This window comes from Solea solea, chromosome 1, assembly GCF_958295425.1.
Source record: "Solea solea chromosome 1, fSolSol10.1, whole genome shotgun sequence".
Taxonomy (NCBI): Eukaryota; Metazoa; Chordata; class Actinopteri; order Pleuronectiformes; family Soleidae; genus Solea; species Solea solea.
In genome coordinates this window covers 8,819,339-8,834,689 of record NC_081134.1, presented here as the reverse complement: position 1 = coordinate 8,834,689, position 15,351 = coordinate 8,819,339, and the positions used below count along the sequence as shown (strand labels likewise).

The window sequence follows — 15,351 nt, the reverse complement described above, 5'->3', positions numbered from 1 at the left end:
AGTTGCAATATTAGGACAATTTAAGCGGGACTGTCATGCTTTTTATTTGCTTTTTATTTGCTTTTTTTTTAAGACAGGTTTTTAGTTGGATGAAGACCATCATTTGTGTTTTTTTTCTCTAATGTCATGGAAACTGACTCACTCACTCTGGACACGAACATTCTGATGAGGATGTAGTTCAGTCCAGTCACCCCGGGGACTTTTAATGCATCTGCTGTGGGCTACATGCATCATTTCAGGGTAGACAACCACCTACTTCCCTTAGATTTATGAGTGTCAACAGTCAGTCGCACCTTTCTCTCTCTCACTCTCTCTCTCCCCCACAGATTAGATTAGTAGTGCCAGTCAACACCAGCACACAGGGTTGGTTCAGGTTTAATGTTTAAGCTGTAACTCCCCCTCTCCACTCACACTGGCCAATAGCTACTGTGTGTGCTGTACCGAGCACAGACACACACACACACACACACACACACACACACACAGCGTCCAGCTTTAGGAGTGAGTCACCTGAGAGACTGAAGCGGCTGAGCTGAGTGAGCCCTGGTGAAAACTACCACCATTTTACAGAGGGTAACAGTTCCTGTTACACCTCCTCTAACTGACCAGAGAGACAGGCTGGGCTTATACAGGTGAGGAAGTTGTTGAATCGAGGGGTTATTATTGAAATATGTTATTCGTGACAGTGTCATAACTGTTGCTGTGTATTAAGAGCGTGTGCCGTGAGTCACAGCTCAACTTAAAGTCCTCTGTTATTAGTCGAGTGGGAGCAGTGCAGTGTGGTCACGGTGTGTGTGTGTGTTTCCCATGCTGGTCCACACACAGTGGGTGAGCAATGTGTTTCCACCACATTCCAGTGGTTTTGAATTGTTCTGGAATATGTGCTGCAAATCACATACTGAACACCTTATGCCACAGTTGTTTGTTTGTTTACATTTCCATAATCAATCTGCATTTACACTTAGAACCATGTTATTCCTATATGTAAGACTATCAAACATGTAAGGCCTTTATTTTTAATTGTAACGGATTGTTTTCTAGCAGCTAAAGCTATTAATAAAAGATTGTGTTATTTCAACAGTGGATCAAGTGAATACATGTAATAATAATCATATTTAATCTCTACAGTTGGTTTAACTTCTATGCAGCATTTCAAGAGAGAGTCTTTGAGTACATTGTGGGTTACTTTGTTTTGCTCAGTATAAAATAGCAGACACTTGAAATTAAAGATAGAAATAATGAAAGGGGATATAGTTGAATTATAACTTGGAAACATCACAAAGATGGAATGAGTTTACGTATCAGTTCAATAGTTGTTCATGCCAGCTGGATTCTGATGCCCCCAGATAATAATGTCAATTTGTTTTTCCTTTCACTCCGAAATGAAAGGAGATCTTCCTGGAAAGGTTGGGAATGTCAAATATGGTCAATACAAGTGTTAATACATCCTACTTTATCTTAGAGAATAATCAACGAGGGTTATCATGTCCCTTAATATTTTAAAACAATATTCATAATCTACTGTCCGGAGCTATTTCAGTTCAGGTGTCTGAATTTTAGACTTCAGAGCATATAATTATGTGATACATTCATAATTCATCTTTTCTTTTCTTCTCTGCACAGTTTCTCCCTCTCCATGTCTCTTAAAAAGTATCTCTCTCTCTCTCTCTTGCAGCATGAGAAGCTGGAGAAAGAAATTCAAGGCTGAAGAGCCTCACAGCGTGACGGGGTCTTCCTCAAGCAAGAGGAACTCCATCGGTGAGCCACCGGTGCCTGTGTGGGTTAATCACTCACCCACATCCAGTATTATCACAGATGATGCTGAAAACACCAGATCTAGCACTCCGCCGTATGCAGGTGTAGAGGAGGACGACAAAAAAGGGAGCATGAAAGACAGGCTGAGGTCCCTCATGCCTAGGTCTCTGGGGAACATGTTCCATAAACGGTCAGGGGAAAGTGATAGTTGTGAGGACTCTGACCTCAGCACGAAAACAATTCAGATCCTTCCTAATGGGACCAGGGTGAGTCCTCCTGTAAGTCCCCTGTTTGAGCGCAAGAATTGTGGAGGCTCACTCGGCAACTCCAGCCAGAACTCCCATAAGCTGTTGCTGACGGAGGACTCCGATCATTATGGCCTACGGGAGGAATCTCTTCTCACCAGCATCCACCCTGCAGAGTACTATGCCGAGAAGCTGGAAGTCTACAACCAGAAGTACTCTTACTTGAAATCCTGGCCAGGCCTGCTCAGACTTCTTGCCGGACTTGAGCTCCTGTTTGGAGGAATGGTCATTGCTTGTGTCATTGCTTACGTCCAGAAAGACAGCGAGTGGTCCAACGCCTATGGACTCTATAACGGTGCTTATAACAACGGGCTGGGCTTGTCTGGATACAGCTACAGCGGCCCCATGACCCCCTTCATTCTGGCCGTAGCTGGAATCTCGTGGATCGTTACCTTTTGTCTTCTGGTGGTGGGAATGACGATGATTTATCGCACCATCCTCCTCAACTCCCCCTGGTGGCCTCTAGCGGAGGCTTTCATGAACGTGGCACTCTTCCTGCTCCTCATGGCTGCAGGGATTGTATACCTCAATGACTTAAACCGTGGAGGGTTGTGCGACATGACAATAGGCGTTAACCCCGTCATGGCCAATCTTTGTCGGGTTGATGGAGGCCAGATGGCGGGAACAGCTTTCATCTTCATCAACATGACACTGTATCTTGGAAGCTTCCTGGTATGTCTGAAGATGTGGAGGCATGAAGCCACACGCAGGGAGAGGGAGCACTTTGGGAACAAGGTAGATGATGTCTATATGAACTTTTGAAGTTACTTCAGATTCCTTATTTATTGGTGGCAACATTCAGCAATACTATTATTGTTCAAAATGGCCTCAAAATAACAGTGGCATACGAGATTCAATGAAATTCAGCCAGTCGAGACATTCTGTCAGTATTGAAATGTCAGCTTTTTTTTCCCTGCTGGTTGAAGAGATGACAGTCAGCCAGGATTTGTCCCAGAGCTGCAAACCTTTGTATAAATGTGACGTTAAAGTTGAGTTTTTTTTTTCAAATGCAGTTGCTTTAATAACTTCAAAGATCTTACTGAACTGAATTATTCGGAACACACGTATACAGTACGTGTCACTGACAGTTCGCTTTAAACAGTGATGGCTTCAAATGCCGATCTATGTTGACAATATGATGATGGTGAATCTAATCTAATTAGCACTGTGTATTTGATGTCAAATAAGAAAGGGTGGGAGGAGTTAACATAATCATTAAGTCCACCTCCTTGACGAAGAAATTCCTCTTAAGAGGTTTTAAAAAAACATTTCAGCTGTTTCTCCACTGGCTTATTAATTTATTTATTTATAATTTCTCTGATACTAGCCCACATCCCCCCCAGTCTTCTTAGATACCAGTAATGTCACTGACTCAGAGTGCATTATTCATTTGTTGATTTACATTTTTCCAGAATAAGACTCCCTTCTCTGTGACCCTTCTAGCACCACGAGGAGTTTCACCAGTCCATCCCTCTGACGCACCCCAAAACAACACGGATTTCATTCAAGGACGAAATAGACAAGTCTGTGAGTAAAGATTCCATCGGTCCACGGGCAAATGTCCTTGACTCGCAAGAGAACCCGGCCAGTGTGAGGAGAAATACAGCAATGGAATACACGCCCAAAGCATATATAGTGGCAGACTACATCGTGTGAGTGATTTAAATCAAGTATCTTATGGAAGCTTTTTCTCTGTCTACGTTCAGCCGCATCGTACACACACTTTATGTTTCATTTTCATCTCTTTGTAGGAAGTTTCCGGAGATCCGCTGCGTGGAAGAGCGGGAAAAGTACAAAGCTGTTTTCAATGATCAGTATCTGGAGTACAAAGACCTTCACCGAGACCTCGCCATCACACTCAGCAAGTTCAGAGAGCTGGACGTCATGATGGCACAACTCCTGAAAGCTGGAAAAGGCCAAGAGGTGAGGTAGACATGGAGTTTATCGAGTTTATCTAACTGTATTATATTATATTACTGCATATATTACAGAAATGATTTCTGTGACATTGATTCTGGGGTTGTATTCCTTTATGCCATAATCTGTCCAGATTTAAATGTTGTTGTCTTTTTCCTTTAGGATCAACAGAGGATTCGAAGCATTCTGAAGAAATATGAGCAGAAAAAAAGTGTAAGTGACAGGGCTCGGAAACGGCGACGCAGTCGTCAACTGTTTGCACACTTAAAACCACAGAATAACTGACAATATTAACAGTTAACCCACACATGTATTGGTATTTCCAATATCATTAGCTTTTTCTCACACTAAAGCTGACCACAGATGCAATTAGTACTGTTTCCAGCATGAAATCTGGCCTCAGTTGAACAGAGGAGATGATACGGGAGTACTGAAAAGATAGTTTCAGGTCATTACGTTTTCATTCACTGATCATTACACTATCTTGTGTTTCTGTCATTTATAGGATCCTTCCTTCTTAGACAAGAAGGAACGCTGTGATTATTTGAAAGCCAAACTAAGTCACATCAAATACAGAATCCACACATTTGACCAGGAGATGATGACAAACGCTCAGACGTGAAGGACAGAAGGAAAGTCATGACAAAGCAACTTTTTTATTGTCTCTATGTTGATTCACTGTATGTTCTTAAGTCCATCTTCTGTCATTAATGACAACTTTGTTTTTTTTACAAAATACAAATGTGTGCAATAAAAGATTTTTTTTTACATTTTTGATGTGTAGTATTTGTTGTTTTCTCTACCAGTTTAAGATTCTTCATTCTTCATCAGCTTATTCACTGATTTTAATGTTGTCCTTTAGTCTTGAAAAGGACATCAGAACAGTTAAGTTATTGTCCTCAAATCAATCAGATCAATCAATCAAACGTCATTTATATTGTACTTTTCATACAAATACACAATAAAAGCAGCAACACAATGTTAAGGCCAGGAGGATTAAAACTGATGACCCATTCTACAAATATCTGGTCCTGGAACAATTTCCACAGGTAATGTCACGAGGTGTCAAATGTGTTAGTGTTTTTGTCTTGCTTAGTCAGTTCTTGTGTTAGTTTATGTTTAAAGTCACGTTAAGTTCATGTCACTTTTGGTGTTGGGTTTGATTTTCACTTCCCCTTTTATTTTGGTAAACGTTCATGTCTTCCTGTCGCGATGTTTCTTCATCTGTCTTGACACATCTCTCTAATTCCCTCATGCACTTCACCTGGTGATCCTTAAGTAATCACTGGCACCTGGCCTTGATTCCCTCTTCCCTATATACTGTAGTGTCCCCAGTCCCGCTGTCGTTTATGCTACCAGAGAAAAGTCAGCGTACAAGTCTGTTTCGCCTTTTGCTTAGTTAGCTCTAGTGCCAAGTTTTGTTTTGTTTTGTTTTTCTACTTCAAGGAAGAAGTGATTTTGATTTTGTTTGTCTTTCCAAGAGGACAATAAAAACTCTTGAATCTTTCATCGTGCCTCCTGTCTCGTGCATTTGGATCCAAGCAGCGTATTCGCCTTCCTAACAGGTAACTGTAGAATCATTTACTTGGTTTTTGTTTCATAATAAAAAAAGCCAAAATCATCATCATGGTAAAATATTATGGTGAAAATCTTCCTGAAAGCTCAGATTTATTTCCTGGTGTTTTCAGTCACAGTGCTGCTGTATGACGCTGTTTTGCTTTACTAGCGCCGTGTGCTTCTTCCACCTTGCCTCCTCAGTTGTGTCGTGAAATGCATCACTGTGTGCACTGCAGGATAAAGCTCATAGATGCATTCCCTGTAATATGTCAGCGTGTCCGCCATATTGTGAGTGACAACTCCACCCTGTATGATGTGGAGATTTTCTCAATAATAATAATAATAAAAAGGTTTCATGTTTATATTCAACAGATTGTGATTCATTATTTGTATATTCATTTAAGTACTAATGTGTGGAAAATATAACATTATGTCTGTCATTATCTGCAGTGAAATGATACACTTCCATGACTGCAAATTATTGACAATGATTTTATTCTATGCATTCCTGTCTCTCCCTCTTCTTCCACCCATCTCACTTCCTCATAGAGTAAATTCATAACGGCACAAAGACCCTATGGGCACATAACAATAATCACAATGCAGCTGCGACCAATGCAAACATCCAGAAAATCAACTATATATATATATATATATATATATATATATACAGTATATATATATATATGTATATATATTCAGCTGTTAACTGCTATATGATTTCATGTTATAAAAGTGTGGTTTTTGGCTCAATGGGTCTTTTTATTATTTGTTGCAGTAATTACAGTCATATGATCTCAATATGAAAGTACTTTCTGTCATGTAATAAATGTAATTTCATGCATTTCAAGGAGGCCTCTCTACTCATGCCAGGTCTACTTATTTACTCAAAATACTGTCTGTACTGAGAAACACAGACAGTTGTGTGGAAATGAACGTTTGAATGTAGTTAACCTTTAATAGTTACGTACTACAGCTTTAAATTGTAACATTTAATAATGATTAATTCATTAAACAATTTGTTATTCTTATTGTTTCAGTTGTGATTGCATTCAGTGAACTGTATGTATGTAGGTTTCAGTTTACTGTGAGTGAGTGAGTCAGAGAGTATGATGTGGGAGCAGCAGCAGCAGCAGGTGAAGCAGGTGAAGGTGAACACCAGGTGAACACCAGGTGAACAGGAGACATTTACTTACTCCGCGGCTCTGACTGTGACTCAGCTCAGCTGCTGCTCCGCCACGTCCTTGCACTTTTATTATTCTTAACGAGAAAAGAAACCACTCACTCACTCACTCACTCACTCCACTTGAAAGGGACATTTTGTTTTATGATGCAGTCGGAGACGCACACGAGCCGTGCGTAATGACGGTGGCGGAGCTGCACTGGCACAAAGTAGAGCACCGTTTCCACAGAGTTTGGGTAAGTAGTGTGATAATGCACGGGGTCATCATGATTGCTGTCTCTAATGTTATGTTTTTTACAAGGGGAAATGGAAGGTAAGTCGTTGATTCTTCTTTTGTAGGGATTTTTTTCACGGTGTGGGATCAATAAAATCGAATCTAAACATATCAACATTTCGATAGATGAAGATTCAATAATACTTTTTTTTTTTTTTTTAAATTATGTAAACGACAACCTGTCGCGTAAACAACATGCACCCCCCCTACTATATGCAACACAGAGAGGGGACACGTCTGTGTGTCCGCCCTGCAGTAGCTGCCTCCTCACATGGCTGCCCCAGCTCGCCTCTCACCTGCTGTCTGTCCGTGTGTCTGTCTGAATTATTGAAGGCTGCTGGGTTGAGTTCCTCTGGAGTGATGAAGTGTGGGTCAGTGATACTGAGCAGAGAGTTCAGGGGATGAGGTGAACGCAGGCCAGCATGCATATGTTTTTGCCACCAGTGTTCTTAAAAACCTAATGAGCCAAGTGCTGAGCAGACATAAGTGGTTGCCCGGACATGTTTTTTTATCTGCTTCATTTAAAGTTGCAGTAGGCCGGATCACTGGAAAAGTCACCCCCAAATTGATTGCAGCTCTTTGTCCTAAGTTTGTCTCAGTAGGCAAATTTGTCTCATGTGCAACAGAGGACTTAGAGATGTGTTTATTTTATGTAGCAGAGGAAGGAAGGAGGTGCAGATGAGCTGTTCTCTCTCAGATCACTTGATTTGCATTATGCTGAAAGGTTATTCTGGAATTATTGATCAACAATAACAAGAAGAAAAAACAAATCCCTTCTGCTGCACCTATGTTAACAGTGAGCTTACTCATCAAAAAATAGACAACACAATGTCAGAACTTGGTCATTTGACACCTTCAAAACAGTGTATTATACATTACACTGTATATAAATTGATGTAGAGATACTGCAAGGCATTGGTCTTACAATGGCCACACGGATGGTGCAGTGGTTAGCACGCTTGCCTTTGCAGCAAGCGCACCAAGAGTCTTTCTGCAGGGAGTTTGCATGGTCTCCCCATGTGTGCATGGGTTTTCTCTGGGTTCTCCGGTTTCCTCCCTCAGTCCAGAAACATGCAGATTTGGGGATAAGGCAAATTGGACACTCTAAATTGACTGTAAGTTTGAAGTGGATGGTAATTTGTCCAATGCCCCCGGCAACCCTCATGTGGAGGATATAGTTAGAAGATGGATGGATGTTTTTTTTAATTAATGAATTATTTTTCTTCTCCAGATGAGATTGCAGTAACATCCATCATGTATGACAGCCCTCCCGTGTACAGCCCACCTTACAGCACCACCTCCCAAAGCTTCTATCCTGCGAGAAGCGTCCATTCCCCTCAGAGCCAGAGTGTCCCTCACACCTACAGTCTCCCTCCAGACTCCTACTATGTGGAGGGCACGCCTCAGCACTTCTACCGCTGGTTTTCACCCCCCGGGTTTGTCAAGACCTTCCAGGGCGCCATCGTAGTCATGTGTTTCATCATCTTTGCCTGTGTCGCTTCCACTTTGGTGTGGGATATGAATGGATTTGGGTACGGGGGTTACGGTCTTGGGGCTACAGGAGGTGTCGCGGGGACGGGGTCAGGATATTACGGAGGCAGCTACGGATATGGCGGCTCGTACATGACGCCGCACTCTGCCAAGGCGGCGATGATCTCCATGGCAGCCATCAACTTCCTGGTTTCACTGGGCTTCCTGGTGGGAAGTTTCTCACGGTCTCGGATGATTAGGGGATGCAGGTTTTACCTGACTGTGTTCATCTGTGATATCATCTTAGCTGTCCTTCAGGTGAGTCTGCCTAACTCTGAAACTTCATTCTTTATGAAACAATGTTTAATTTTAAACATTTTTCTCTGTTTGCAAGAATGACTTTCAGCCGCTCACATGATGTCTGCATGGAGTTTTCATGTTCTCCCCGTGTGTGCGTGGGTTTCCTCCAGGTTCTCCAGTTTCCTCCCACAGTCTAAAAACATGCAGATTTAGGGATTAGGTCAATTGGACACTCTAAATTCACCATAGGTGTGAGTGTGAGAGTGGGTGGTTGTCTGTCTCGATGTGGCCCTGTGAGGACTGGCGACTTGTCCAATGAAATTGTAATTACTAATATCAAATTCCACGTTGATGCTCTAAAATTGTTAGTAACTGGAAACAAACTGTGAACCCAACATATATTAACACAAGCAGGTGACTATTAACACTTCCAGCTACTTTGAAGCTGCATTATAATTCCTATGCAAATGCGTCTCTGGTCATGTGAAGAATACAAGTCCAACATTCACTCTTCATTTAACTTTTATGACTTTATGAGAGCTGTGAGAAGGAGCCAAAACTGCCTAGTTGTGAGTTGAAAAACCAAACAAAACCTGTGGAAATCTGATTAATAAATCTGCGTGGGCTCTGTTTGGTCTCTCTGAACAGAAACAATGCAACAATATTTGGATGTTGCATTCTTCAAATGAAAACAGGCCTGACTGTGGGAGTGTTTGTGTGTATCTATCTAAACACTATGATACTGAGAAACACACAGAGTCACGTGGAGCTGATAGACACTGTGTGAACTTCTCTGACAGAGGTTTGACTGTAACAGAGAGACATTTGTTTGTAATTAGTGGTTACACCCTACCAACAGTGTGATGGACCTCTGTTTTTAGGGAATCATCGACATTATCTTTGTGATTGGAGTGAATCCGATGTCTCAGAGCTCACAGAGCATGTTGTACAACCCCATGCTCATGATGTGCCAGAACATCCAGGGCAGCCCCAGCCTCAGCGGAAGTGTGGGGGCAGGTTTCCCTGGGGGGTTCCCCATGTACAACCAGTACCTGCACCACTACTGCTACATGGACCCTGAAGAGGTTAGCTGAATTGTTTTTTTATATATTATTATTATCATTATAATAATCTTACATGCACTATTCTTTTCTGGTGTGTAATTTATTTGTATCCCCCCTCAGGCTGTAGGATTAGTGTTGGGTCTGATGGTGGTGTTAGCTCTGTCTCTATCCGCTTACTACGCATACAAGACCCGCAGCAAGATTTGGCGCCATGGAAAGGCTAACATCTACTGGGACAATCCAGTGGTCAGACCCTCGGAGGGGCAGGAGGTGCTGGACTGGGTCAGTCAAATTTCTGTATTTCTTCATGCGCTATTTTAACAGTGCAGGCCAAGCCTCTTTTGATCAAGTCCAGACATTTTCCTACAAATGTTGCTTCAGAACTTTTTCTGCCACCAGGGGGCGTCTCTAGTTGGCATAAGAAGAATGATATGAAATGCTTTAATTATATTGTCAGGAAATGATGGTCACAATCTCTAGTTTCATGTCTTAATATTCTTAGTACAGCATGGTGTCCATTTTTATCAAGTGAAAGGACAGTATCAACATTTACGATCATACTGGTTTGAGATCAGTTGACTGAAAGATTATGTTAAAGGAGTTGATTAAAGTTACAGTTAATCCCGTTATCTCACTACTTACAATCACATATTTGGACTGTTCTACTTCCCTGCATGTATATGTTTATGTGTGTCATGGGTGAACACATACGATTCTCATGTCTATACCTGCCTCTATTGACTCAGTGAATGTTGGTGTTTATCTTCGGCACTCCCAGGTTTCACCCTGACTGATCATTAACCTGACCAGTGATAAGAGCTGCACAGAAACCATTTTAAAACAAAAAGATAACCTGTGAACCACATTGTAGGATCTTCAAAAAAGAGGTCATGGAGGTGAATAACCTCATGATTAAGAGCCAGGTTTCAAGTCACAAGGTGTTCAAAGAGATGTTATCACACACAAGTTCCCTGTGCGCAGAAAGTGTTTTAGCTGTAAATGACTCATTGTGTTTGCAAGTGAAGATGAAGTATTTAATCTAAAATGAAACAAGTACTAATGAAATCAGCCTAGAAAACCCCCCAGTCATTTAAATAAATGTTCAGTGGTTGTAGCTATGATTCTGTCATTGATGTGTTAAGTGGCCAACAAGTGGTTATCACTGCATCAAGTGGGTTCTTGGTGGAGGAGACTAATTTAAATTTTTGTTCAATATGATGATTCACCTACGGACTATGGGGGAGTTTGCGTGTGCGTGCGTGCGTGCGTGCGTGTGTGTGTGTGTCACACTCTAAATTGTTCATGAGTGTGAGTGGTTGTTTGTCTATGTATGTGTCCCTGCGATGGACTGGTGAAACTGTCCAGGCTGAGATTGGCACAGCTCCCCCCACGACCCTCCTGTGGAGAATAAAGCGGTAGAAGGTGGATGGATGGATGGATGGATGATGATTCACACATACATAAGTTGTATATTGTATTTATTGTGTAGAAACTCTAGGACAGGGGTCCCAAACTCAAATGACCTTGGAGCCACAGAGTGTAAAAAAAAAAAGTCCAACCTTTTTGGAAAAAAATTAACTATTAATTTTTTCTCTTTTTGCTATTGATATTTGACATAACTGGGGGAGGATTGTACAAAAAATCCATCTCAATCAAATGCTGTACGGTAACATCCATCAAATACAGTAATAAAATAAAACATTTACATTAATAGTACAAAAAGCAGCCAGACACAATTGCTGAATTATGAATGGTATCTCACACTGTATTAAAAAGGAAAGGAGGTGTATTTAAAGAAGAAGTTTAGAAACACGCAGTGAAGCAGTGTGTAGAGGTAAGTCATTCCAGAGGTTGGGAGCCACGACTGTGAAAATACACCATGTTGTCACTTCATATTGGGTTTTCATGGCTGCAGAGCCCTGTTAAAGCTGTGTTTCACAGCGGCAGCCTCGTGTGGTATTGACAATGATTAATTCATAAGTATAGCAGCGTACAGTGAATGCATCACGTCCACCATGACTCATTATAGAAAGGGAGAAACAAGGTCCAGTGAGATCTTGGCCTACATACTTCCCGTCACTGTAAAAGTGTGCAGCGTGTCACTTCATCAGAATGCAGCTCCTATTCTGGGACACTCTTGTATCACAGTGAAGATGCTTGCCTTGCAGAAAGACATATATAATGTATGTGGAATGTATAATGAATAAAAAGGGTCGCGTTGTGTCTGTGTTGCCTACAGAGCACGGTAGCGTTAAATGATTCAGTCTGAGAAGGAGCTGCAACACACAGCTGCAGATTAGACTCCGGGGTACCAATCAGTTTCCACATGTTTTAGCACATGTGCCACATTTTCATTCAGCACAAAAAGGAAACCGTGGTAACTGAGAGGAAAAATGGAGATTCAACTCTACTATGTTGCTTGCGTTGAACAGAAGAAGTGCAAAGAACAAAAAGAAGTAGCAGTGAAGCATGCAGTGTTCTAACAAAGAGAATACAAACCTCAAGATGGTGCACGCAAAAACACATTTATGTTTTATTTAAAAAAAAAACAAAAAAACATGAATATAGATAATTAAATACATTTGAAAAGGTTGAAGTCAAACCAGTAACAATATTAATTTGTTACAGTTTCCTACAGTAAAATGATGTATTTGTTCCCATTTTCAAACCAAACTTAAGTACCTTTCCTTTTTAACAATTCTAAAACATTTCCAGATCTCCCACTTAAAGATCTCACTGTGAAAATCTCATAAACTCTATGCAGTTTACCACGTTACAAATTGCTTAACCAACTAAATAAATCAGTGGATAAAGCAGGAATGAAAACCCTCATTAGCTGTTTTTATTAACTGTAAAAACAACATTTTTTTAAACATTAAATCAAAATGTTTTTCTTTATCAGTTCTCAGAGTTTCAGCTGTAGTGACTAATGACACATGATAGAAGCTGCAGCTGCTTCAGAATCGTTCCACCACAGTGAATCCGTTTTCCTGCAGTTTCTGTGATTTCACAGAGAGGATCATCATCATCATCATCATCATCCTCCTCCTCCGACTGCATGTTCATGAGATCTATTTCACAGGCTGCTTTTTCCACATGCTCACATTAGCTCACTAGATCCTCATCCTGTGTGACTACACTGTAATCCAGAAATAGGTCAAAGACTAGAAGCAATTAATAATGCATGATACAGTACGACAGTAGATATGTGAGGAGGAGAGGTTTTTTTTAACCCTGTGTCTCATATATATGCTTGTATTCATATAGATTTACTTGAAATTTGACCTTGAAAATGTACTTGAATCTGACCTTGACTGTATTTCACAACATGAAAAGACAAATAGGTCACATGGCTTTTGTATTTTCTGTCATTTGCTCCACTGCATCAGGCACCGACTGTTGTAGCATCAGAGAGAACAGCGCCTGACCTCAGGGTGGCGAACAGCGTGGTCTCCTATAGCAGCAAAACCGTCAACATCCACAGTGAGGGACAATATCAAAGCAACAGGTGAGTGATGAGTCCACAGTGTGATAATGATTCAATCATTATAAACTAGAGGAAGGCAGCACATCTGCCAAGGCTGCTCAGCTTCAACATGACCTATTGCGCATCGCCACAAGAATTCATCATCTCTTTAGAATTTGAGTGAAGTTGTTCACAAGGTTACAGAAAATGAAGAAGATGATTAAAAACTGCAGGTGAAAACACAAAATGTCTTGTGTCTTCTCTAGTTTCTCTGCTGAGCGCAGCAATCACGGAGCTGCGCTGCCTCTGTGCCAGAGCAGCACGGTCACGCGTTACTCCAGCAGCTCCTCGGACGAGATCGGTAGCTTCCAAAAACCTCCTGCTCCTCCTCCTCAACCTCCTCATGTGGAAAGGAAAGCAAGGAAGAATCTGGAGCCTCGTCCTGCTGCTCAGGAGATGGTCGAGTCTCAGTATGAAACTGGTTACACCACTGGGGACACTGGTAATGAACTGGACCAGGACCACACACTTCATCTTTACAGGTTAAGTACTCCTATGAACACTCCTTATGAACAGGGCGTGTGTTACAATTCTCAAAAAATACACAGACAGTGGAAACATCACCAATGTCTGTAAGACAAGTCGACCAAATCACTTTTATGTTAATAGAATACAGATAAAACACGCTGGGAGGAGGCCCCAGGGAAGACCCAGGAAGTAGCCAGGGAGAGGGGAGTCTGGGCTTCTCTGCTCAAGCTGCTGCCCCCGCGACCCGACCTCGGATAAGCGGGTCTACCGCTTTATCCTCCACATGAGGGTTGCAGGGGCCGCTGGTGCCAATCCCAGCTGACATAGGGCGAATGATGATTTAATGTATTTACTTGAATGTGTCGATCCAGGATGTACCCAGAAATAACCACAGATGAGCAGCGGCAGCAGTACAAGAGGGAGTTTGACTCTGATCTGACCCACTACAAGAGTCTGTGTGCAGACATGGACAACATCAGCGACCAAATACACAAGCTGAGTCGAGAACTGGACACACTGGACGAAGGTTCTATGAAATACCAGGTAGTGAAACACAGTGGAGTGTCATTAAGTCAGTCTTATCCCAAAGTTATTGAATCAAATGGACTGATCCAATGACTTATGGGCATCTTTTTGACATTTGTGTGGTTTTTGTCAAGATGGAAAATATTTTTGTGTGAATTGAATTGTTCTTTTTAACATAATTTCAACAGCATTAAGTGACCAGTTGTATTTCTTTTGACAGGGGGTGGCAGAGGAGTATAATCACCTGAAAGACCTTAAAAGGGTGAGTGCAGTTATGTTTGGAGTTTCATTATCAGACTCTTCTAATCCCACTGTAATGTCTATTACTACGGATACAATGTTGGTTTAATATTTGTTTGCTCTTGAATTTTCCTCCAGACACCAGACTATCAAGCAAAGAAGCAGCAGAGCAAACAACTCCGACAAAAGCTTTTTCACATCAAGCGCTTGGTAAAAATCTATGACCAAGGTCTTTGTTAGTGTCTCAGTCATGTGTTCAAACTGCTGAGGACTGTGATCTTTGAGCAGCTTCTCTCCTGACTTCAGGCGCTGTAAGTCAGCTCTGGTTTGGACGCCATGTTTACTCCTGCGCTGTCTTACCCTTCAGCTGTCAGTCACTAGGACTGACTTTCCTCTGCAATAGCCTTTAGTTTTTATGCTTGATTTGGAATTATTGTGTTTCTATGTTCTAATGACTGTATGTTTTTATATAAGATGAAGATAGAGGACAAATAATGTAAATAAAACTATTTAAACACAGTTTTTGGAAGATGAATACACTTGTACATTTATGGAACATGTTGCTCTTTTTATTTTGCATTCTTCATACATATGTACGTAACTACAACACTTTCAAATAATCTGAAAAAACAAAGCAAAAGACACACTTGTATCTTTTGATTTTTAATACCGTTGCCATACACATTAAGTCAGTAACACAAAAGATTTAAAAAAAAAAAAAAAAACATCAATAGTATACTATGATTTTTCTTCTCGATGACAGTTTT

The 15,351-nt window shown here is 41.2% G+C and overlaps 1 protein-coding gene across 1 annotated transcript; it reads left to right on the top strand.

Moving 5' to 3' along the window:
* Positions 1-467: 467 nt before the first annotated feature.
* LOC131458563 (uncharacterized) lies at positions 468-15,103 on the top strand. Its single transcript, XM_058627741.1, has 15 exons — positions 468-632; positions 1,676-2,795; positions 3,504-3,712; positions 3,812-3,983; positions 4,140-4,190; positions 4,483-4,595; positions 7,358-7,362; positions 8,235-8,779; positions 9,643-9,846; positions 9,946-10,107; positions 13,215-13,333; positions 13,558-13,833; positions 14,191-14,362; positions 14,565-14,606; positions 14,723-15,103. Exons 2-15 carry the CDS (start codon positions 1,677-1,679, stop codon positions 14,822-14,824), a joined length of 3,291 nt encoding a protein of 1,096 aa, XP_058483724.1. The 5' UTR covers positions 468-632; position 1,676; the 3' UTR covers positions 14,825-15,103.
* Positions 15,104-15,351: the final 248 nt, after the last annotated feature.

Excerpts from the sequence above, each read along its gene's own strand:
- LOC131458563 (XM_058627741.1), top strand. The coding sequence starts at position 1,677 with ATGAGAAGCTGGAGAAAGAAATTCAAGGCTGAAGAGCCTCACAGCGTG. Across the intron at positions 2,796-3,503 it reads GGGAGCACTTTGGGAACAAG|CACCACGAGGAGTTTCACCA; the intron begins GTAGATGATGTC and ends TGACCCTTCTAG. Across the intron at positions 14,363-14,564 it reads AAGGTTCTATGAAATACCAG|GGGGTGGCAGAGGAGTATAA; the intron begins GTAGTGAAACAC and ends TTCTTTTGACAG.